The following is a 24325-nucleotide window of genomic DNA, read 5'->3' as shown; positions in this document are numbered from 1 at the left end:
CTTGTGAAGTGATTTTGTATGTTTAATTGTCTTAAATATGATATTAGCATAAACAACGATATTTTTACTTAAAGCAAATGTAATTTGCATTTACACATGATTTCAATAGCTGGATTATCAAACAAAGATTTTAAAAATAATCGGCACAGTCCAATAACTGTTAAACTTTCCCAAAAAGTATGTCTATAAATGAGAGGTCAATATACCTTCTTCCACACAGCTCTTCATCAGGATGCAGGACACTCATTCATAGAGCTGTAGATAGACAATCAAGAGAGTTACATTATTTATGAGATCCTATTAAGTAGGTCAAATTACAAAGATAGAAGAAAGTATGCAAGCGTCTAAAGATGTTGACAAATATGTAACACAATCAACCCAAACTTAAAGTTTGTTTGATGGACAAAGACTGTGGTGGTTGAATCATTGGCTGCACAGACAGCAAGGCTTATTTGCTGTTTAGTTACCTACAAGAATGACTTACTCTGCAGCTGACAGTCATTGTGGCTGGAGGACTTAATTGGAAAAGCCTTTTAACTGCAGCCTACAGTCTGTCATTGTGACTAAGACACTGGGTACTGAATGACTTTCGTCTGCTAAATAGTTTACTGTTAGAATGACAGACCGACTGACTGCTGAACTGCCTTGCTCTCTTTATTGCTAAATAGCTGCACGATAATCATAATGACTTACTGGCCAAATATGAGATAGATAGATGATTATGTACTATAATTGCGATAATGAATAAATGAGTGAACTGATTGACCAATTTTGCTGACTGAAACAGGCTGCGACGGCCTGGCTTGCTTCTCTGGCCATCTGAATGGATGGCTCGCAGGCTTATTAAATGTCTCAGTGGTTGGCTACCCCGTAACGTGAGTCTGGCTTCATAAATGCTGAACTGATTGAGCATCTGGTTGGCAGCCTGAATGAATTACTTGACGGATAGGTGACTGTCCATGTGGGTGCCTGTCTTCTCTCTGGCTGGCTAACTGGCTTACAAACCTTTTGGCTCGAGTGCGAAGTGTTTCATGTCTTATCAGCCCAAACCATTTGCTTCTACAAAGCCGTTCTCCCTCTTTCGCCCACCCGTTTTCCCTCCTTATGTCTGTCCTTTCAGCCTTTTCCCTCTTTACTTCTCGACTTCTCTTTTGCTTTATCTCAACTTCACACTTTCCCTTTGTTCTGTTTCTATCTGTCTTATATTCTACCTGTAGCTATTTCTATTTGTATTCTGATCTGCTCCTTCATCTCTCTTGAGTTTTTTGCAGCCAGTATGCATCACATCCTTCTCTCTATTGAATTTCTATCTACCTTTCCCTCCCTTTCAACCACTTAATCGTTGGCCCTGTTTCCGTCCTCTCTCCTTACCTGCCATGAATTGCCATATCCAGACTCATGATGCTTCGTGCAACACCAAAACCAAATGCGTAAAAAAAGCAATATTATTATTTAGTACATGCACTTACACTCACACACATCATTGGCATTACCTTCACACCAAGACAAAGGTGTCTGGGGCAAACTGATAACAAACCTTAAGGAGGCTTGAAAGTGAAACAGTTGGCAGAGCTCCCACTGATGTGTGTCTTTGTGTGTGTGTCTGTTTGTACATGAAGCTAAATTAACTCAACAGAGTAGCTTGCTCTAGTTTCAAATACTTTACTTCTAACATTGTTATTGGGGTTATTTCATAAAGAAAGCAACTGAGATGGTTGCGTCAACTTTGTTGTCACGAATTAGGTAAACGATTCGCCTTGAGATAACAGCCTTTTCTCATCTTTCAAGGGAGGGTCATTACTAAGGCGCAATCCTGATATGGGACACAATGTACTAACGAATGCCCTCCAGTAAATATAAATGAACCTAATGATTGGTTCAACAATCTGGAAAATATTGCTTCTTTACCGAAAGTTAAATGCAGAATGGGATATTGATTGTATACATTACATGTTGTAGAACGTTTCAGTTGTATTATTGTCTTTGAGTCCAAAAGTTGCTCAAAACATTACAGGCATGTTAGAATTATTCACAAAATACTCATAAAATGCACCGGCTAATTTTTGTTAATACAATGTATAGGGTCTCTAGCCAGTTAATATCACAACAGGTTGAAAACAATTATAGCGTTTGATGCAAATCTTTCAAAGCAAACACGCAAAGCAAGATGATTGTAAGAACTGTTTAATTTAGAGCTTCACAGTAATTAGACCACAACCTTGAAACAAGCTGGTGTTGTCCTTTAAAGCTCACATATGTTTTACTTTGTTCCTTTTCCTGCGGCAGTTCTGAACAGTAGTCATTGCTACAGGATGTTAAACTATAAGACTGAATTGACTAGGAACTGCTGTTTGCTGTTCATTAACATTATGATTCATGTTGAGTCAATGGAATGAGCCCTGGGACCTGCTAATGTCCCTGATAATGTCCCTGATAATGTCCCTGATAATGTCCCTGATAATGTCCTTTTTGGAAGAAATGTTTTTCTATGTTTTGACATTCAACCCAATGGGGAAATGTTTGTATTTGATGATGATGTTGGTGACAAAAGTGTTATTTGTTATTTTCATGTGTGTGGTTGGTTTTGGAAGCAATGCATTTTGTTTTAACAAATGGTATACTGATGACTGAATAATGGTTCATTCGAAATGTGGTAATGCATTGCTCCAGGCGGTATTTGTTTGTTTTAAAATGTGAGTTTGTATCCCAACCTTTCATATGTAAATGACTGACTATTATTATTATTTCATTTGTTATTTTTTAATGCGCAAAAAAAAAAATGCATATCCCAGCTTTTAGTTTTTTTGATAAGTGCTAGAGTTATGGCTTTAAATCCAGCTTCTTTTTGCAGGTTGTGTACAGTTTAATTTCCATTGTGGGATTCTTGTATTCCCCTGCCTGCTTTCTTGTGATATAGACTTACTTTCAATGTAATTCAACTTCCTGTATTGAAGATCGTTAACTCCAACTCTGTGGCAGAGGAGTTGTATTACTCATTTGCTCCTGTTTAAAAATCCCCTAAAATCCCCATTGTTTAAACTGTAATTGTTTTCAATGTGAATCAATTTCCTGAATGAAGAATTCAATCCAAAATATGTTATCTTTTATTGTGTTTTATGAACTTCATAAACCTTTTCATAGCATGGGAGTGTTGGATACAGTAAATGCCTGTTTGATTAATTAGATGAGATTAGTCTTTGATTAAAAAGGCTTTGATAGCATTTTAATAGGCTTAGTTGGATTACAGGGTGAGCAGCCTCAGGCATAATACCATAACTCACTGCTGATGGATGCGCTGTCACTCAAAAGTGTGTGTGTGTGTGTGTGTGTCTTTATTTTTCCTATGAATATCCTACGCAGGTGTGGTAATGTGTGTGTTTCTGTGTCATCCCTAATACACCCACAATCTCACTAGACAACATTAAGCCTCCTCTCTGCTTTCATCTTTTTGTTTACTGCATGCATAGACATTTCTCTATCTCTTACGACACATTACCAAAGCTGCAGTTTCCCTCTTTTTCTCCTCTCTTCCTGTTTTGTTTCCCCCAATCTCTTGTACATCACTAACCTCTAAACATAAGTGTTGCACTGAGTCAGGTGCAGGTAAAGTCAGATGGAGGAATCAAACAAGGCACTAGAAGTCAGAAACACAAGATATAAAACATCTTTCTTAGACATGGTCTTGTAAAAAAATAAGGAAAACAGCTGCATATCTATCAGGTATGCACCTATTTCTATACATGTTTGGGTGGCTGCTGTGTTTTTCTGACAAGATATCTGGGAGACTTCCTTAATAGTAAAAGGTGTGATTTCAGAATATTAATGTTATAGTCAAATGTCTGTTCTTCAGTTAAATCTGTCGACATTGCATTGGTGTATATTACATAGCCATGGCCCTTTCTGTTCAGTTGGAAATAGTAATATAAGTGTATTTTCAAACCGTATGTACCTTGATTATTCTTTGTGCAGTATGTGTTTTCCCTTGGTACAATGTTCACAACTAAACTACTTGTACATGTTTATTCCTGCTTTAATAATCGTTGCTGTCATGTTCCTCCAAACTTTTGTCTTTCTCCCCTTATTCTGGCTTTGTAGGAGGGTCCCTATGTGATGCTGAAGAAGAACCATGAACTCTATGAAGGGAACGACCAGTTTGAGGGATACTGTGTGGACTTGGCCTCAGAGATCGCAAAACACATCGGAATCAAATACAAGATCTCCATCGTACCGGATGGGAAGTATGGAGCCAGAGATCCAGAGACCAAGATATGGAACGGCATGGTGGGAGAGCTTGTTTATGGGGTAAGTTTGGATGGGAAATATTTGGATTTGACTGTTTACTCCTAATTGTTTATTACTAATAATAATAATAATTCCTTACATTTATTATAGCGCTTTTTCAATGACTCAAAGTGCTTTTACATATACACACATATCATGGTCAGATACTGTGGACAATACCCACAGGAGCAAGTTCAGGTGAAGTGTCTTGCCCAAGGACACACCGGCTTTACAGACGCAGCAGCGGCGGGTTTCACCCCTTGATCTGATGATCATTGCACAGCGCACTGCGCCACACCGTCCATCTTCACGCCTCGAGGTCATCAAGGCGCTTTTACAAGTACACATTAGTATTATACATGTACTGTGGACAATACCCACAGGAGCAAATCCGGGTGAAGTGTCTTGCCCAAGGACACAACGCCCTGACGCAGTGGCGGCAGTAGCGGGTTTCGAACTGGAGTTCCCCAGCACTCCCCCTTGATCTGATGATCGGATGCACAGACCACTGCGCCACCCGTCCCGATTACTGAGTCATTATAGGTGTTTGTGTTGCAATGTCATTAGCTTAGGTTAATGTCTTTAGTGAATCAGACCTTGGGACGGGTCGGATAGAGATTGTAAGTGATGCCAATTCATGGCCCCAGATGAAAATAGAATAATTCTGCACTTTTTCTCGAAGATTTAAACAAGATAAACCACTGAGGCAACTGTTCAAACAAGTGTAGGACATTATAACATGTTCAACTTCCAATATACTGTAATGCAACCCAGTACACAAGATTGCAAATTATTGCCTCAGAAAAAATGTGTTGGCTCAGAGTCAACCGAACTTCTGTAATTTCGTAATGAAATACTGCAGGGCTTAATCATTGCTTTATTTGTTCTTCTCATGTTGTGACCCCACCATGGGCCATCGAGCAACGGCAGAAGAATGCTCAAAATAACTCTGTCGCAGTAGAGGAACTTGTCGTGCAGAGATGCTTTGTTTCAGAGGGTTCACGTATAAAAGTTGTCTAATAATGCCGTTGCCCATGCACTGTTTGAGATTTCACACTACCGTCTCAATGCAAATGTTATCAACATGCAGGAGACAATGTCACTCTTCACTCTGCGGGAGAGTGGAACTGGAGACGTTACTAGCAGAACACATCAGAATTAATTAGCCTCTAGAAGTCGTCTAGTCAGTGGAAGGCGACACAGCATAAAACCACTGCTTTGATCTATCAGGTTTATTTGTTCCAAACACTTGCAGCCATATATGATGACTCCTCTGTCACATAGAGGAACTACTGAACAATAGCAACACTTCTCTGCCTCCTTTACATATTATATTTGTATGTCATGTTCTTTCTGAGTATCTGTAACCTTCATCTACTTTTTTGCCTGATTTCTGTCTCTTATCTATTACATTTAATGGGTTGTGAACATTTCGTTGCACCCTTGTTACTTTTCCACAAAGCTTCCATTTTGCAGTTTATTCTCCTGGCATTGTCAAATCCTCTCGCCTTGAGGAACACTTGTCAGTTAATACGAGCCTCTTTTTCAGTTGAGACTGCAGACATTTAGATACAAGCAGCTACTCAGAAACAAATACTTAGTGTGCTGAGTGAATGACGTTTTTGACTCTTCTAAAGATTTTGAGTGTGTGTGTGCACACAATTGTGTATGAGTCCTTGCAGGCTCATTTATATGTATATATATATTATTTATATTATATGTTTCATGCCCAAGTATGAATAACTTCTCTGTCATCCTACTGGACTGGTATTCCTTCTACCCCCTCTTTCTTTTTCCACCCTTCTCCCTTGTTTAGAGTAGGTGAGGTCCTGATCATTTATTCCGGTCAATTACTCTACTAATTGACCTGACCGCAGTTACTGAGTCTATGTAAGTTTACTGCTTGGCTCAGATCCACCAACGTCAGCAAGATCTCACCTCTATTAACTCCCCGAAGAACCAGGTTCAATTAACTGCTGTTTCTATTCAGACAACTCTTTTTAATCTGTTTAAGGGATCCCGAAGGATTTTGATATCAGTAAATGAGGTGTGTTCCTACCTAAACATGTGTGTGGCAGGGTGCAGTCTTACCTTTGAAGCAGGAGAGGAGAGCGCAGATTTTCTTTTTAGTTGTCCCAATCCAACAGGTGAGATCAGTTTATTTGAAGAAAAAATAGGTCCAATCTAATACAGAGTCTTTACCTTTTAACACATTATAATCATATGAAACATATCATGCTGGGGTTATATTTTTATCTAAATCCTTAATTCATATTTCTCATCTTTCCCAGATTCAAATAGAGTTATTAGTTCTAAGATCCCTATACGTACTAATAACGTATTCCAGGTCGATCAAAATAATACTATTAGGTCTAAGATTCCCGTACGTCCTAACAACGCCTTCCGGGTAGATCTAAATAGTGTTATTCATTAGATTCCTGTACGTCCTAACAACGCCTTCCGGGTAGATCTAAATAATACTATTAGGTCTAAGATTCCCATACGTCCTTACAACGCCTTCCGGGTAGATCTAAATAATACTATTAGGTCTAAGATTCCCGTACGTCCTAACAACGCCTTCCGGGTAGATCTAAATAATACTATTAGGTCTAAGATTCCCGTACGTCCTAACAACGCCTTCCGGGTATACCTTACCGAGAGCCATCTAACCCAGCTCTGAGGGCCAGAGCTTACTGGGAGAGAGTATACCAGGGGTTTCCCCCTCTCTCCCCCTCGAAATCCAAAAAAGCCAGTCTTTACCTTCCCAAGTTTGTGTAAAAAAAAAAAAAACATGACTAGACATATTCTATGGCTATGACATAACCACCCTTTTGAGGCCGCAATGTGTTTCTCCTTAAGTCAGGAGCCCCCCTCCCTGCTGTGAGAGGAGAGGGAAGAAACTGCCTACTCTCTTATCAGAGAGTAAGGCATAAATCATTATAGGTCTTACACTCAACTTAACAAACCACTTTGTTTTGTTTATGCTGTAAATATAGAAAAACCTAAAATATGAATCATTTTCATTGTGGGTTATACAAGAATATAATTGATTATATTTGATTATAACTAACATTCGTTTTAAGCATTCAACATACTATGAAGCTCTCAACACCCTCTTTTTAAAACGCAAAGTTATCAAACAGCAACAACTAAAATTGTAAGCATACATACATATTCAAAAACCATCAAGAAGCATTCTCATTATGGGTTCATACAAGAATATGATTGATCATATATGATTTATAATTAACTTTCGTTGTAAGTATTCACTTCATACTATGAAGCTCTCAACACCCTCCTCCGCTGTGCCACTGCCCTTTCTTTCCCCTGGTTTTTTATTTATCATATCTCCTTCCTTTTATCGTCATTCTTACCCTTCCATCCTGCATGTCGAGGAGTTCACAGATAATTCCTCCTCGCAATCACTGTTCTGCTTTATGTCAAGTTAGTGTGCATTAGCTACCATTTCCACTTTATACCCAAAATCATCTAAACACACTCTGTTTTCCCATCCACTCTTTGCAGAAAGCAGCAATTGCTGTGGCCCCGCTGACCATCACTCTGGTGAGAGAAGAGGTGATCGACTTCTCGAAGCCCTTCATGTCTCTGGGAATCTCCATCATGATCAAAAAGCCCCAGAAGTCTAAACCCGGTGTTTTCTCTTTCCTGGACCCTCTGGCCTATGAGATCTGGATGTGCATAGTGTTCGCGTACATTGGAGTCAGTGTTGTGCTGTTTTTGGTGAGTGATTGTTGAACACTTAGTACTTGAGTTGGATTGCAGCGCTGTAGCAATTTGAAGAGTTTTTAAAGCTTTAGGGATGATAGAGAAGATGTCTTATTTGGCTCACAGACTAAAATAATCTCAACTATCGAGCGACAGCATATGCTTCTGTCAATTTGGTTATTTTTACTAAATAAAGAAAAGAGGAGATGAGTGTTCTTTTCATGGAGGATTTCATATACAGCTGGATGCACTTTACTGATGATATAATAACTTAATTATTGAATCTTCTTGGTACACCATGTGTAGGTTTTAAGTATTATTAAAACTCTCCTCAGCTGTAATGTATTTTTACAGTCTTCTTCTATGCTGAAAAAATAATGACATACATAAAGATGTCCTATGCAGACATAGCATCACAAACTGCTCTGTATATACATATATATACATTTGATACATGCAAGTTCACATATTCAAGAGGCACCGGAGTAACTGAATATTCAAGGATGTCTCTTCCATAAAAGTCACAAGAAGCGGACCCTCTAGGCCTAGTGTGTGGTATTTAGCTGAATACAATTCTCTCTCTGCTTCATTCTGTATAATAAGAAACTAGATGTGTTTTGTACCTGCACTGTTCGTTCTTCCTTTCTAAACCTCTTAGTGATCTATGACATTTATTTCTTCCTCCTCTGTCTCAGGTGAGTCGCTTCAGTCCGTATGAGTGGCATGCAGAGGAACCAGAGGAGGGAACAACAGAGCTTGGCCCCACCGACCAACCTCCCAATGAGTTTGGCATCTTCAACTCCCTCTGGTTCTCACTGGGAGCCTTCATGCAACAGGGCTGCGACATCTCGCCACGGTGAGTGAGGGAAATGGCGTGTGTGAGACAAACTGAGTGCATTTGTGTGTGCGCCCAACTGAGAGAGTAAGAGATCGTTGTTGTGTCTGTATGCACGATGTGTGGGCTGGGGATAGCGTGTATGTGCACACAAACAAAGATACGCACACTCACAAAAACATGGTGACAAGTGGGAAGAAAACACCTGAACATTATCCAGTGGTGATGTCCGTATGGGTGTGCTCTGGTGGGAGGTCTAGCATTTTGCTCGATGTGTATGAATATTTAATACACCACTGAAGAGGCAGAGTCCGGCCGTATTTTTAGAATATTTATAAGAATATGGCATTTTATTATTGATAACCTGAGAATGCAGTTTATTTAAATATTCATGGCCATCATACTCAAGAGCTTCTGGGAGCAAATCTAAAGAGAAAAGCAGATCGGAAGGAGTGATAGACGAACAGTGGAAAGAAGGAAAAAGTGTGACTTGCTGAGCAAAATGTGTGTGGTTGAGAGAATAGTAAGAACTGGTTGAAGAGACGTGAAGAAAAAGTGGTCAGCAGTTTGTATTGTACTCAAAATCAAATGGTTAAAATTCAGAAATGTCTTCAGTACGCAAATATGTTACAGAGAGATTCTGTATACCTAACATGATAGTGTGCAAGAAGGTTGTTTGTCTTGACTTGGCTTGGAGGAAAAATTGTCCCTGCTGTTCTGATTTGCTCTACTCTTAATAACTTTAGTTCATGTGCAGTCTCACTGACATAGGTTAAATATTTACCTATATTTCTCATATATCTCAATATCGCTTCTGCTTTTTAAACATATCTTCAAACCTATAATGTCTCAGGCTGCGGCCCCACGAGGACGAAAACGGCTAAACGCATAGGATTAACGCAAACGCAATCGCAAACAAGCTTCCGTCCACATGCAATAATTATCCGGATAGTGTCTGCCCACACGAGACCGCTCCGTTTAGCTCCAACCGCTGGAGAAGCTGCAGTACATATGCAGGAGCCTCTACGTGGCGCTGTAACTTCCTCCACAAAAGCAGCGAAGAAGCATGGTTGTCATGGTTGCCCTTCTGTTTATTCTCCGCGGTGGGGGCCAAGGGAACCGGGCAGAGTTTTTCGCCAGTCAGCGTGTATTAAAGTTGAAATCTTCCGGACAAAATTATAAAAGTGCCGGTCAAAGGTCTTCTTTGTTATTTATTGAGCTTTAAAACAAATGAATAACGACTCTATATAATATAATGATAAAATACACGGAGCCTCTCTTTTCCCTCCCTCTCTTCGGACAGCGTCAGTGTCTGTCTCATGCAGCAGCTCATCCAGTAATCAGTGACCCGGCCGACTGTAAAAATAAACATATTTCTAACTAGTTTAGGGAGTTTGAGAGGTAATTAAAATAGCTAAGGGTGATGATCTGACTTGAAGTGTGTGTTTTGCTGCAGAGGGTGGAGCTGCAGGTGAGCAGAGCTGCGTGTCTCCGTCCTGTCAGATTAGACTTCACTCGCGAGAGAAAGATAAATAATCTGAATTCAGGGTGCAGTTTACTTTGACGTGGGGGTGAGCAGCAGAGGTGGGGAGAGGCGGGGCTATTGCCTCATCATTATTGCTGTAGATGTTGCACAAACAACTGTAGCATGGTCAATAGCGTCCGGAGCACGATAGCAACTCTGCGATCCGCCATTGTTGTTGTTGTTGGTGGCGAAACACTTCAGCACTGGCGCGGGGTAAGCGGAGGTGAGCAGAAGAGGTGGGGAGAGGCGGGGCTATTGCGCAATCACTATCAGTGATCTGAAAATGTCCGTATAGGGCGCACACACGGAGCTGTTTGACCCCCCAGAGAGTGGCGTATGCATTTCTATCCACCTTGGGACCCGTTGTCGTTTCCTCAGTCGTTTAGTGCCGTATTCGGTCGTCCTCGTGTGGCCGAACGGTCTATATGACACTAAACAGTAACGCAAACGACCGAATTCGTCCTCGTGGGGCCGCAGCCTCAATCACTTCTACTGCGATACAACTGGCAATTAACATCTAGCACAAAAGTTCTACATTGTTTCCCGAACTTCACTTTCTTCCTCCTCCTCTTTTGCTATTCTGCCCTTCTCCTTCACTCTTTCATCCATCTCTTTCATGCTCTCTCTTTTCCTTCCTCCCCCGCTCCCCGACACCTGTCGTCTCCCACTCCTCCCCTCTATACTGTGACTGACAGGCCAATTCTAGCCCCAACACACAAAATGGAAAACACTCACCAGCTGCAAGCACACACACCGAGACACACAGGATGTGCAAATGCATACACATCTCTTCTCATTCTGACATTGCTTACACACACATGCAGACCTCTCCATCACTTGCAGGACTTGTTATAGATGTGTGTGCATAAGCTGCAGCTGTCATAGCGATAATGTGATACTTAACATGAGGCCACTGTTCGTCATACAAACCACCCGACCCTGTCACTTCCAATACAGCACAGTCCCTCTATAGGGCAAGATTACTGCAGCACTACATGCCTGATCATACTCGTAGAATGACAAACATGTCACTTGTGTACTTTTTTTCATAGTTTCTTGAAGGTTTTAAAGCACCTTTGAATCTTTCTCATAAAAGATAAGATAGAGATTTATTGTCTCCCTTAGGAGAAATTTGTCTTGGGCATCGAGATAATACACAAAACATTCAGGTCAATCAGTCATACGTATATACAGAACAGGCATAAAGCAGCTCATATAATAAGGAGTTGCTATGCATGAAGCACAATGCCATGACATTAACCATAATGCAACAAGAAGTGCTACAGCTGTGTGTATTGGTGTGGCTCTGCTCCTATGAGGATCAGGACACTTTTTGATGGAGACCCGCTGTACATTTTGAACAGGGTATGCAACGTCTTGATACGTCCAGAAAACCGGTTCCTCGATTAGGGCGGGGGACTAGCAGGGGGTGAAAGCAAGGAAAGAACATCACATGGCAATGCTAGTAGCAGAACATGAAAAAGGAACATTGGCCCTGCAGCGACTCTAACCCGCACATTCATTAAAACTCTGCGCGTCAGTCCGAGGTCATTATTTTGTGACATGCTGTTTCCAAAAAGCCTTGTAGCTACGGCTACATTGCTATTAAAACAACATTTATAATGACAATGTGAGAAAAATGTGACAACAGAAAATGTTGGTTGTATTAATGAACCTGCAGAGAATGATCACCTGTGTCTGCAGCTCTTGGGTTTCTTTCTGGGTTTCAGACCATTGTGTTGCTGTCCGGCGTACAACTTACAACACAATTGGACATACATTTCTAAGTCTGCCACAAACAAGTGTAACATCGTGATTGCTCGATGTTTATGTGCAACTGTTGGCTAATAAGCCTGCTATATTTACTTAAAAGGTGATGACATGTTAATGAATCATATAGTTAGGCATGATGCAAATGTTTCTTTTGAAGCTGGATTGTCCGTTTTAAATGTTGCAAATGGTGTTGGATGCAGAAAGGGTGTGTGGGGGAGGGAGATGTTAGACAATCAAAAAAGTATCAAGATTAACATACAGGACCGAAGCGTCTTCTCAGTGTTTCCTAAAGGTAAATGTCAACATAACATTAGAGCCGAGGGAGGTTTCACTGCATTTGAGTCACGCTTCTACACACACCTCTCTTTGCAACACTCGATGTAATCTGTCATGCTCGGCTCACTCTTTTGTTCTGCTTAAGCTAGTCCTGCTACGCCGCTCACAGTGAGCGTCACTGCAGCAGCATCATCATCAGCTGCATTCACCTTTAGCTGATGATTATAGTGCGTTACTACTTAATCTCTCGACGCGTGGGCTTAAGTTCATACAGCAGGGAGTGGAGACATTTGACTGATTTATATGCATCAAACAGGTACTTTAACACATATAACCCTTCCATGTGATCTTAGTTGAATACAGTGACAAAGTCATGATGACAATTTAGAAAAATATAAAGGCATTGTGACAAAAGAGTGAGATTAACTCGTTCATTAGATGTGAATGATAGAAAACTGCAGGCCAGGCTTTCTACCATAAAACCATTTCAGTCAGACAACTCACGTGTTTCTTAATATGTTTAATAGAAGCAGCATATCATTTGAGTTTGGCGTTAAATGGGCTTGGGCCTCATCACTCCACAGAAGAACAGTGAGTGATGATTAGATAACTATCCCCCGAGCCTACAGGTGGAAGCTGGGGTGGAAGCTGAGGTGGTGGTGGGGCAGGCAAGCAAGCAGCAGCAACATGAAACACAGCAGCAGGAACATGACCATAGCAATAGCAAGTGAACACGGCAGTGGCAGCAGCAGCATAAGCGAGGCAGAGGCAGGAAGACCTGGCAGCTTAAATAGAGCGGCATGTTTAGGAGAATGTGTGTGGTTGGTTGTAAGAGGGACGAGGTGCGTCACGTGTTAATGTATCATCGGTGCTCGAGTTGACTGCCTGAACTAGCTCGCAGGCTTCGCCCCATGTGATGAACGAGCCTTCACTGTGACGCCGTGCTCTGCAGAGACATCATGTCCTTACAGAAAGGAGACGTGCCATGCATATTATCATGTAATATCATTTTTCTATCTCTTCACATTTCCTTTAATCTCCCATTCTCTTATTCACCTTTGCAGGCAGACAAAGTCATAGGCTAACATCAGTCATGACTCACAGCAGAAAGGGGATAAAGCTTCAACAAGAGAAACCTTCCTGCATGCAAATTCCCTTCCAACAGAAATATCCAACATTGACTTTCATTACTATATTAAGAATATAGCATGACATGCTCACTTATTCACTCTGTGCCCCTGTATGAGCTGCATAACAATTTATACAAACACTGCGAGCCAATTACTCATAAAGGAGAATATATAAAGGAATTTGAAACATTAGACTCAGCCAGAGTTTCACGAACAGATCAAATCCACAGGGTCTCAATTACAGAGATGTTACACTCTTCTGTGTGCTGTGTTGATTTAGAACAATACGGCAGATGTAATTTTACACAGAAATGTGCTTTAGTTTCTGTATGCTTCAATGATCAAGGAAATGCTTTTAAAGCACGATATAAGGTGGCCATTTTTAAGATTTAAATGGTGTAAAAAGTAGGACAGTTTGTTGGGTTGTGAAGCTAATACGTTTTGAGTCTGTATTGACTTTACAGAACTCCTCTCATAGAATGTGACCATAACGCCAAACTATTTCTTTGCTAAACAATATTTTTCTTCAGATCTTTTCCTTTTTCCATCTTCCATACGTCTGCCCCGACAATAGGATGCTCATTCATGGAGTTATCCATGTTATCCATGCTGCCACTGTATTGCTGGTCAGCAGGGATCAGCGGATTGAGGTTGACATTTACTGTGCAGCTGGGAGTAAAGGGAAGGAGGCTCAGGAAGACGTTTTTTATCGAAGGTTGATTGCCTTTTCTATCTTTTGTGTGTATACATACTGTATGGATGCTTTACAGTCAGCCTGCTCTGCGATTAACTGTGCTCTATCTGAGAGAGTATAGAGTCAAATTGTGTGTGTGTGTGTGTGTGTGTGTGTGTGTGTGTGTGTGTGTGTGTGTGTGTGTGTGTGTGTGTGTGTGTGTGTGTGTGTGTGTGTGTGTGTGTGTGTGTGTGTGTGTGTGTGTGTGTGTGTGTGTGTGTGTGTGTGTGTGTGTGTGTGTGTGTGTGTGTGTGTGTGTGTGTGTGTGTGTGTGTGTGTGTGTGTGTGTGTGTGTGTGTGTGTGTGTGTGTGTGTGTGTGTGTGTGTGTGTGTGTGTGTGTGTGTGTGTGTGTGTGTGTGTGTGTGTGTGTGTGTGTAGGCAGCACTGATGTGGACTCAGACTACAGGGAAAGCTAGCCTGTTTGGGGTTTGCTGACCACTCAGTCTCACACTCAGTATTTAAGAATGCCGCTGTTGGTGAGGATGTTCTGACATTTACCATCAAAGCAAGACTGCAGGTATTACCTACTAAGTACAATCTGTCCACCTGGTACCCTCGCATTCACACTCCATTCTGTTTAAACCATCAGGATTCACAACAACACCTAGAATCCATTGCACACATAACAAATGTATGTAATGCATACAAACGCCTGTACATAGCCCGTCATGACCGTATTGTGGACATTGTGTCTGATGCGGTACAAAACATCTTACCATCTAGCGCAGCAATGTACAAGCACGCTAGAGTGTTACCAGAATGGTTTGGCTTTACCAATGATGTCTTTGCTAACATCCCAAATACACCTGATGTTGTTTTTGTTGACACCAACCATAGGGAGGTGCTAATATTAGAAGTAGGCTGTGCCTTTGATCTGTACATGGACCAGACTTTCCAGAACAAGTATATCAAATACCAACCACTGCTCGATGTGATAACCAGCTTTGGGTACAAGTGTAGATATAGCATACTCATATTCTGAAGTCTTGGCCATGTATATAAATGCACCATGATTGGTCTGAGAATTGCTGGAATGTCAAAGAGAAAAGCCAAACAAATTGCCAAATATTGCTCTGTTTCAGCTATTATTGGCAGCTTAGCCGTGTGGAGAAGGAGATGCTATGTGTACCCTTAAGTGTTATGTGCTGCTTAGCCCCAATGGGTATGTGTGTGTGTGTGTGTGTGAGAGAAAGACTGTGAAGGTTGTGAATTGTGTATTGAGCTGCCATAGTTGGCCCATTGGTATTCAGTGTGGGTCCCTCTGCCGCTGCAGTCATCTCTGCAGTCTGGGAGACACAGTAACACACACTCCTATTCAACTCTCCCACTTCCTCCTTTCTTTCCTGATCCAACTACCATTTGCACTTGTTCCCTTCATTCCCACAGACTATCTCCTCTTGTTAGCTCAAATGTATTTCCTGTGTTGGACTCTTTGTTGTCTTATCATCACATTAGTTAATGAAACTTCTAAGTGGTGGTCAGCATGCATAGGAAAGAAAACGCTTTTTTTTGTATATGAGACTCATACATGCTCTGGCTTTAGCACTCAGTTTTTTTTCTTCACCTTTCCCATCAAACAGAAGGTAATGGCTGGCAGCAGACATGGATGCATTCACACACTCACACGCATCGTTAGTGTGACCTTGAGATGGCATTTGCACCACGCACACCTGTCATCTCTTTTGGGTTTGAGATGTTTTGCCTTGCATGGCCTCAGATCTACTTCATATAGTAGACAAATCTCTTCACTCAGGTATTTTTTCACAGGCCCTGAAAACTGCAGTCATTAAACCGCTCTTAAAAAAGAATAATCTAGATGCTTCAGTAATGAACAATTACAGGCCCATATCAAACCTCCCATTTCTAGGTAAAATCATTGAAAAAGTTGTTTTTCAACAGTTGAGTAATTTCTTGCATTTAAATAACTGTTTCGATGTGTTCCAGTCAGGCTTTCGTCCAAACCACAGCACTGAGACTGCTCTTGTAAAGGTCTTTAATGACATCCACTTAAACACAGACAGTGGCAGAACTTCAGTGTTAGTATTATTAGATCTCAGTGCTGCGTTTGACACTGTTGACCACAGCATATTACTAGACCGACTGGAAAACTGGGTGGGACTTTCGGAAACAGTTCTAAATTGGTTTGAATCCTACCTAAAGGACAGAAACAACTTTGTTTCTATAGGTACATACACATCTGAGTTGACAAATATGTGGGGTTCCTCAAGGCTCCATCTTGGGGCCTCTTCTCTTTAACATCTACATGCTACCACTGGCTCAGATAATGAAAAACAACTAAATAAGTTACCAAAGATATGCAGATGACACACAAATCTACGTAACAATTTCACCAGGAGACGATGCTCCAATTCAAACACTGAGTAAGTGCATTGAACAAATCAATGACTGGATGTGTCAGAACTTTCTCCAATTAAACAAAGATAAAAATGAGGTAATGGTTTTTGGAGCAAAGTCAGAACGTATAAAAGTTAGCGCTGAGCTTCAGCCTGCAATGTTCAAAACAACAGATAAAGTCAGAAATCTAGGTGTAGTCATGGACTCTGACCTGAGTTTCAACAGTCACATTAAAACAATTACTAAATCAGCCTACTATCACCTAAAGAATATATCTAGGATTAAAAGACTAATGTCACAGCAGGATTTGGAAAAACTTGTCCATGCTTTTATCTTCAGTAGACTCGACTACTGCAATGGTGTCTTCACAGGTCTCACTAAAAAATCTATTAGGAAGCTGCAGCTGATTCAGAACGCCCCTGCTCGAGTCCTCACTAACACTAAGAAAGTGGATCACATCACTCCTGTTCTGAAGTCTTTACACTGGCTTCCTGTGTGTCAAAGAATAGATTTCAAAATACTGCTGCTGGTTTATAAAGCACTGAATGGTTTAGGCCCAAATTACATTTCTGACCTCCTGCTAAATTATGAACCATCCAGATCTCTCAGGTCTTCAGGGACTGGTCAGCTTTATGTCTCCAGAGTCAGAACTAAACATGGTAAAGCAGCGTTCAGTTAATATGCTCTAAATATCTGGAACAAACTCCGAGAAACCTGCAGGTCCGCTGCAACTCTGACTACTTTGAAATCCAGGCTGAAGACTTTTCTTTTTGTCGCTGCTTTTAATTGAACTATTCATATCTTGGACTGAACTGTAACTTTTATCCATGTATTTTTTCTTTTAATGTTTTAAATTTAAACGTAATTAAACTCCATGACATTTATGAGAGGGACTGCTCGAAAGTAGGATATTTGGGATATCCGTCGTAGCCAGGGTTTACGATCAGTTTTTGGGTGATTTGTACTGAGGAACAAGTATCACATCACCGACGGGTGAAAAATAGTGTTTTGATAACACGGGGTGTTCAGGTAACACTTAAAGACTTTGTTATGGAATGCAAAGCAGAGTAGGGGGCTAGTACACCCTCCTGAGGGTCCGATTGTGGATGTCATGCGAGCATAACATGGTGAAAACAATCTAAATTAACAATCGGGATGGAAATGTTATTCATATCTTAGACTGCACTGTGACTTTTATCTTTTAATGTTTATTTTATTAGCTTTTCTTTTTAATGACTGATTTTAAATGCCATTTTCTTAATTCTTTCATTTTTTGTTTTTCTTTTAATGTTTCTTTTATTATCTTTTACTGTTTTTAAATGCCTTTGTCTGAATGTCTTTCATTTTTGTAAAGCACCTTGAATTGCATGGTGCTGAAAGGTGCTATATAAATAAACATGCCTTGCCTTGCCTTTGTAATGGCTGTGATTGGACCTGTCAGCTCGGAAAAGGGTGGCAACAAAGTGATGGACAGTCAGGTGATGAGACTGGAGATATTCAAAAGTGGAAATGAATAAATTGCAGAACATAGTGACAGGATGTGCATTGAGGAAGACCCAGAGTCAGTGCAGGAGAAGGAGAGATGCGAGCTGATCGCCAGTGAACATCTCTCAGGGATCGGATCTGTCTCTGTCAATAAACATCTGAAATGACAGCTGTCTTTTGTGTGTGTGTGTGTGTGTGTGTGTGTGTGTGTGTGTGTGTGTGTGTGTGTGTGTGTGTGTGTGTGTGTGTGTGTGTGTGTGTGTGTGTGTGTGTGTGTGTGTGTGTGTGTGTGTGTGTGTGTGTGTGTGTGTGTGTGTGTGTGTGTGCGTGCGTGTGCGTGTGTGTGTGTCTGCTTCTGTGTTAGGGCTTCTGACTCTGAGTGTATGTGTGTCATTGTGTGTTTGTGAGTGTCATGTGCAGTGTTGGAACTAACGCGTTACAAACTAACGCGTTACAAACTAACGCGTTACTGTAACGCAACTACCTTTTGCGGTTACTAATAACGTTACTAGTTACCTATTCCCATTCAATAACGCCGTTATAGTTACTGTGATTTAAATGTGTGCGTTACATTATGTGATCCAACTGAACCGAATCTCCCTGCGGATGTAACTTACAGGCGAATACAGCGATGTCCTCTCACAGTACCATGGAAAAGTGAAAGTGACCAGAGAGGAGTGATGATTGGTTAACGCGGGGTAACATTTCAGGGTAAGCCCATCAGAGACAGAGTTGGGCGGGTCTTGCCTTATGGGGAAAATACACAGACACACAAACACTTGCTAACACACACACATACACGGCAACGTCCACCACCACCACCACCAGCACACACACACACACACACACACACACACACACACACACACACACACACACACACACACACACACACACACACACACACACACACACTATGGCAGATGCAAGTATCAGCGAGAGCAGCAGCGCATTTACAACTTATAGAGATATAACCACTATTTTCAATGTGTGGGGATAAAGGACGCAAAAAACATTACGGTCAGATGTAAAATGTGTGCAGGACAGAAAGCATTGTCCACATCGAATAACAGCAATGCCAATCACCTGAAGCACCTAACTAATGTAGCTACATGTGGGGAGTTGTCTTTTCTCTTAGGGTGCCACAGAACAACACAAAAACTACGACGCTGAAGTTGGCTTCCGATTCAGAGCATCCGATTCGGCAGTTAAGGGGAAAGTTAAGGGACATTTAATTTAGGCAAGGCAAGGCAAGGCAAGGCAAGTTTATTTGTATAGCACTTTTCGACGCAGGGTAATTCAAAGTGCTTTACAAAAAAGAAATGAAAGACATTAAGCATTAAAAAAGAAAAGCTAATAAAATAAACATTAAGGAAAAATACATGGATAAAAGTTACAGTGCAGTCTAAAATATGATTTAATTTAGACAGACTTTCTTCACCATATTTTGCTCGCATGACATCCACAATCGGACCCTCAGGAGGCTGTACACACCCCCTCCCCTGCTTTGCTTCCATAACAAAGTCTTTAAAGTGTTACCAAAACACTCCGTGTTACCAAAACACTATTTTTCATCCGTCGATGCCAGATATTCCAAATATCTCTGCTTTCGAGCAGTCCCTCTCATAAATGTCATGGAGTTTAATTACGTTTAGAAAAAGTACAGTAAAAGTTACAGTGCAGTTTAAGATATGAAAAGTTCAATTAAAAGCAGCGACAAAAATAAAAGTCTTCAGCCTGGATTTAAAAGTAGTAAGAGTTGCAGCGGACCTGCAGGTGTCTGGGAGTTTGTTCCAGATATTTGGAGCATAATAACTGAACGCTGCTTTACCATGTTTAGTTCTGACTCTGGGGACAGAAAGCTGACCAGTCCCTGAAGACCTGAGAGATCTGGATGGTTCATAGTTTAGCAGGAGGTCAGTAATGTATTTTGGGCCTAAACCATTCAGTGCTTTATAAACCAGCATCAATATTTTGAAATCTATTCTTTGACACACAGGAAGCCAGTGTAAAGACTTCAGAACAGGAGTGATGTGGTCCACTTTCTTAGTGTTAGTGAGGACTCGAGCAGCGGCGTTCTGAATCAGCTGCAGCTTTCTAATAGATTTTTTAGTGAGACCTGTGAAGACACCATTGCAGTAGTCGAGTCTACTGAAGATAAAGGCATGGACAAGTTTTTCCAAATCCTGCTGTGACATTAGTCTTTTAATCCTAGATATATTCTTTAGGTGATAGTAGGCTGATTTAGTAACTGTTTTAATGTGACTGTTGAAACTCAGGTCAGAGTCCATGACTACACCTAGATTCCTGGCTTTATCTGTTGGTTTGAACATTGCAGACTGAAGCTCAGCGCTAACCTTTAAACGTTCTGCCTTGGCTCCAAAGACCATTACCTCAGTTTTATCTTTGTTTAATTGGAGAAAGTTCTGACACATCCAGTCATTGATTTGTTCAATGCACTTACTCAGTGTTTGATTTGGAGCATAGTCTCCTGGTGAAATTGTTACGTAAATTTGTGTGTCATCTGCATAGCTATGGTAACTTATTTTGTTGTTCTTCATTATCTGAGCCAGTGGTAGCATGTAGATGTTAAAGAGAAGAGGCCCCAAGATGGAGCCTTGAGGAACCCCACATGTCATATTTGTCAACTCAGATGTGTATTTACCTATAGAAACAAAGTTGTTTCTATCCTTTAAGTAGGATTTAAACCAATTTAGAACTGTTTCCGAAAGTCCCACCCAGTTTTCCAGTCGGTCTAGTAATATGCTGTGGTCAACAGTGTCAAACGCAGCACTGAGATCTAATAATACTAACACTGAAGTTCTGCCACTGTCTGTGTTTAAGTGGATGTCATTGAAGACCTTTACAAGAGCAGTCTCAGTGCTGTGGTTTGGACGAAAGCCTGACTGGAACACATCGAAACAGTTATTTAAATGCAAGAAATTACTCAACTGTTGAAAAACAACTTTTTCAATGATCTTACCTAGAAATGGCAGGTTTGATATGGGCCTGTAATTGTTCATTACTGAAGCATCTAGATTATTCTTTTTTAAGAGCGGTTTAATGACTGCAGTTTTCAGGGCCTGTGGAAAAATACCTGAGTGAAGAGATTTGTTTACTATATGAAGTAGTTCTGAGGCCATGCAAGGCAAAACATCTTTGAAAAATCCTGTTGGAATAATATCAAGGCAGCAGGAGGAGGACTTCAGAAGTTGTATAATGTCCTCTAGGTTTTTATCATTAATCTGATGGAATTGTGTCATGATGTCTGAATTGATGTTAAGTGGACACAGAGACAGCACATTTTCTGTTCCTGATGCAGAGGCACTGACTGCTTGTCTGATTTTCTGAATTTTGTCAGTGAAAAAGGAGGCAAAATCATTGCACGCCCTGGTGGTTAGAAATTCAGAGGCTACTGACACTGGGGGGTTAGTTAGTCTGTCGACGGTAGCAAACAAGGCACGTGCGTTGTTTTTGTTTTTGGTAATGATGTCAGAGAAGAATGATTGTCGTGCGTTTTTCAATTCCAAATTATAAAGGCCAAGTCTCTCTTTATAAATTTCAAAGTGAACCTGGAGATTTGTTTTTCGCCACCTGCGTTCAGCTTTTCGACATTCTCTTTTTTCTGTTTTAACGGTCATGGCCTTTCTCCATGGAGATATTTTCTTCCCAGTCACTTCCTTTACCTTAATTGGAGCAATGGCATCTATAACATTTTTAATTTTTGAATTAAAATGATCTACTAGCTCATCTACTGAGATGTTAGCAGGGGCAAGTGTGGAAGAAAAATTCTGAGTAAACATTTCCCTAGTATTTTCAGTTAAATATTGCTTTGTGGTTACCTCTTTTTGAACACTTGTGTGAACAGAAATAGAGCTCTCAAAGAAAACACAGGAATGGTCAGAGAGCGCAACATCAGTCACCACAACCTTAGAGATATTCAGACCCTTTGAGATAATTAAGTCCAGAGTGTGCCCCTTATTGTGCGTGGGCTCCGTCACATGCTGAGTCAGTCCATAGCTATCAAGAACACAAAACAGTTCTTTAGCCCCTCTGTCCTGGGGGTTGTCAACATGGATGTTAAAATCACCAACAATGACTAGACGGTCAAAGTCAATACATACTATAGACAGCAGTTCAGTAAAGTCATCAAAAAAGCTTGCACAGTATTTGGGTGGTCTATAGATATTTAGGAACAGAGCTCGAGAGGAGCATTTCAGCTGAAGGGCCACATATTCAAAAGAATCAAAGTTTCCATACGATGTCTTCCTGCATTGAAGGGAATCATTGAACAGAATAGCAACTCCACCCCCTTTCTTATGCATTCTTTCCTGACTCATAAAACTAAAGTTGGGAGGGGTTGATTCGATAAGAACAGCTGCACTGTTATTTTGTTCAATCCAAGTTTCTGTTAAAAACATAAAATCAAGATTGTGCTCAGTGATAAAATCATTGATTAAAAATGTTTTTCCTGCCAAAGACCTGACATTTAATAAAGCTAGTTTAAGTTTGTTAGATACACTATCAGTCATGTTTTTTGTAACAAGCTGTGGCTGACATGGAATCACTGCTAAATTAGATAAACTCACACAAACGTTTGAGCGCTTCCTGTATCTAAGATGATTTACCGCTCTTAATCTATTACCTATCAACACAGATATCGGCAAAGCTACTGGCAGGCAGGGCCCTGGCATGTCCTGGAAAGTTAAGGGACATTTAATTTACAGCGCTGAGCGAACAATCCTCCGTGTTTGAACCTCTTAAATCGCTGCATAGCCGATTTATTTGGACTGTATTATCCCAGAGGGTCTAAAGATTCTTTATAACACAGTTTCAGATCTGTGAAACCTTAATTCTATTTGTGAAAATACAAACAAGGGAGATTTCAGTGCTTTTTTCGCATCCTGACCACATTAGACCAGGGGCCTCATTTATAACGCCGTGCGTAGGATTCACGTGGGAAGGTTGCTTACGTAGTAGAAATCCAAATAATAGGTACAGAAATGTTCCGACATTTTCCGATTCACCAAACATTGCGTACCGGCGAGGAAAGTGCGTACAGCACTTCCTACGCCGGTTTCCCTTTATAAATCACAATCGACTCGAAATGCGCTGAAGCTTTTGCGGGCTACATGTAACGCCCATATTTGCCTATAAATAGTCAAAGACACGCCCATTCATTTTGACTGACTTTATGAAGAAGATCGCAGGAAATGACGACAGAACAGCTAACAAATACATCTCATACCGTGTCAGATTTTGGTTATTTTGGGGAGGTCGAGATAAATCATATTGTTTGGTGGATGCAGTTTGAACCAGAGTAGCAGCATGGAGGTCGGATCGTCACCAATATAAATAAATAAATGGCCCGAAAAAGGTTAATGACAAAATAAATACACATAGCCTTCCTCAGGCAGTGTGTTTGTACCGGGGACAGGAGACCCCCCCCTTGATGAGAGACTGTAAGAAATGATCGGGGAATCCCTCCGGAGTGGAGTCATGACGACTGGATCTGAATTATGTTTTTGTATTTGGTGGTTTGTGTTCCAGCTGTCGATCAGCTGCGTCTCCACTGCAGCCTGTGTATCTCAACCCCCCCCCCCCTCCCCGCAGCAACTCTCTATCCACCAGTTAGAGGAAATACAACCAATGTGTTGTGTTATATTAGCTGTACAATTTACCACATATGGTGTTCTTAGTTTCCATACCTCCTGTGTTTTACGAGCGACTTATCAAGTCTTAGCAAACGGCATAACACACGAATAAACATGATAGTATAAAACCATGCTCGTATCTACAACCTATAGAAATGCAAAACGGCGTCAGTTTAGACGTAATTCTGTCCTCCTGCTTACCGCATCATTTATGAGAAAACATTTCATAACATTAACACATATTCGAGGTGGTTTTAAATAATATCCGTATTTATTTATTTCTCCAAGTTATGTGTTTGTGTGCACTGAGGAATCGCAAACAGGCGTTTGTTTAATCATTTTAAGATTGGCTTTAATCAATGTTTGAAAATGAATTCTTCATAAATGAGAGGTAACATTTTGTTTATGGTATTATTTCCACATATTTCTCTCCATTCTTCCTTCTGCCAACGCGGTGTCGCAGTTTCTCGTCTCTCCCGTTTTTGTGCTTAGTGCGTACGCATGGGTTAGAGTTTGCGTGGAGGACCGCACGTTTCCCGTCAAGATAGTAT

At 40.8% G+C, this 24325-nt stretch overlaps 1 protein-coding gene across 4 annotated transcripts in view; it reads left to right on the top strand.

Moving 5' to 3' along the window:
• The window catches only part of gria4a (glutamate receptor, ionotropic, AMPA 4a), a 105510-nt gene that overhangs the window by 58679 nt on the left and 22506 nt on the right, over positions 1 to 24325 (top strand). For all 4 annotated transcript variants that reach the window (XM_034097322.2, XM_034097325.2, XM_034097324.2 and 1 more), the window contains exons 11-13: positions 4096 to 4302; positions 7807 to 8022; positions 8703 to 8863. In XM_034097322.2, the coding sequence (XP_033953213.1) occupies positions 4096 to 4302; positions 7807 to 8022; positions 8703 to 8863 (584 nt within the window). The remainder of the gene's footprint in view (positions 1 to 4095; positions 4303 to 7806; positions 8023 to 8702; positions 8864 to 24325) is intronic.

This window comes from Pseudochaenichthys georgianus, chromosome 13 (genome assembly GCF_902827115.2).
Source record: "Pseudochaenichthys georgianus chromosome 13, fPseGeo1.2, whole genome shotgun sequence".
NCBI lineage: Eukaryota > Metazoa > Chordata > Actinopteri > Perciformes > Channichthyidae > Pseudochaenichthys > Pseudochaenichthys georgianus.
The sequence above is the reverse complement of the archived record's forward strand: the minus strand, read 5'-3'. Positions and strand labels throughout refer to the sequence as shown.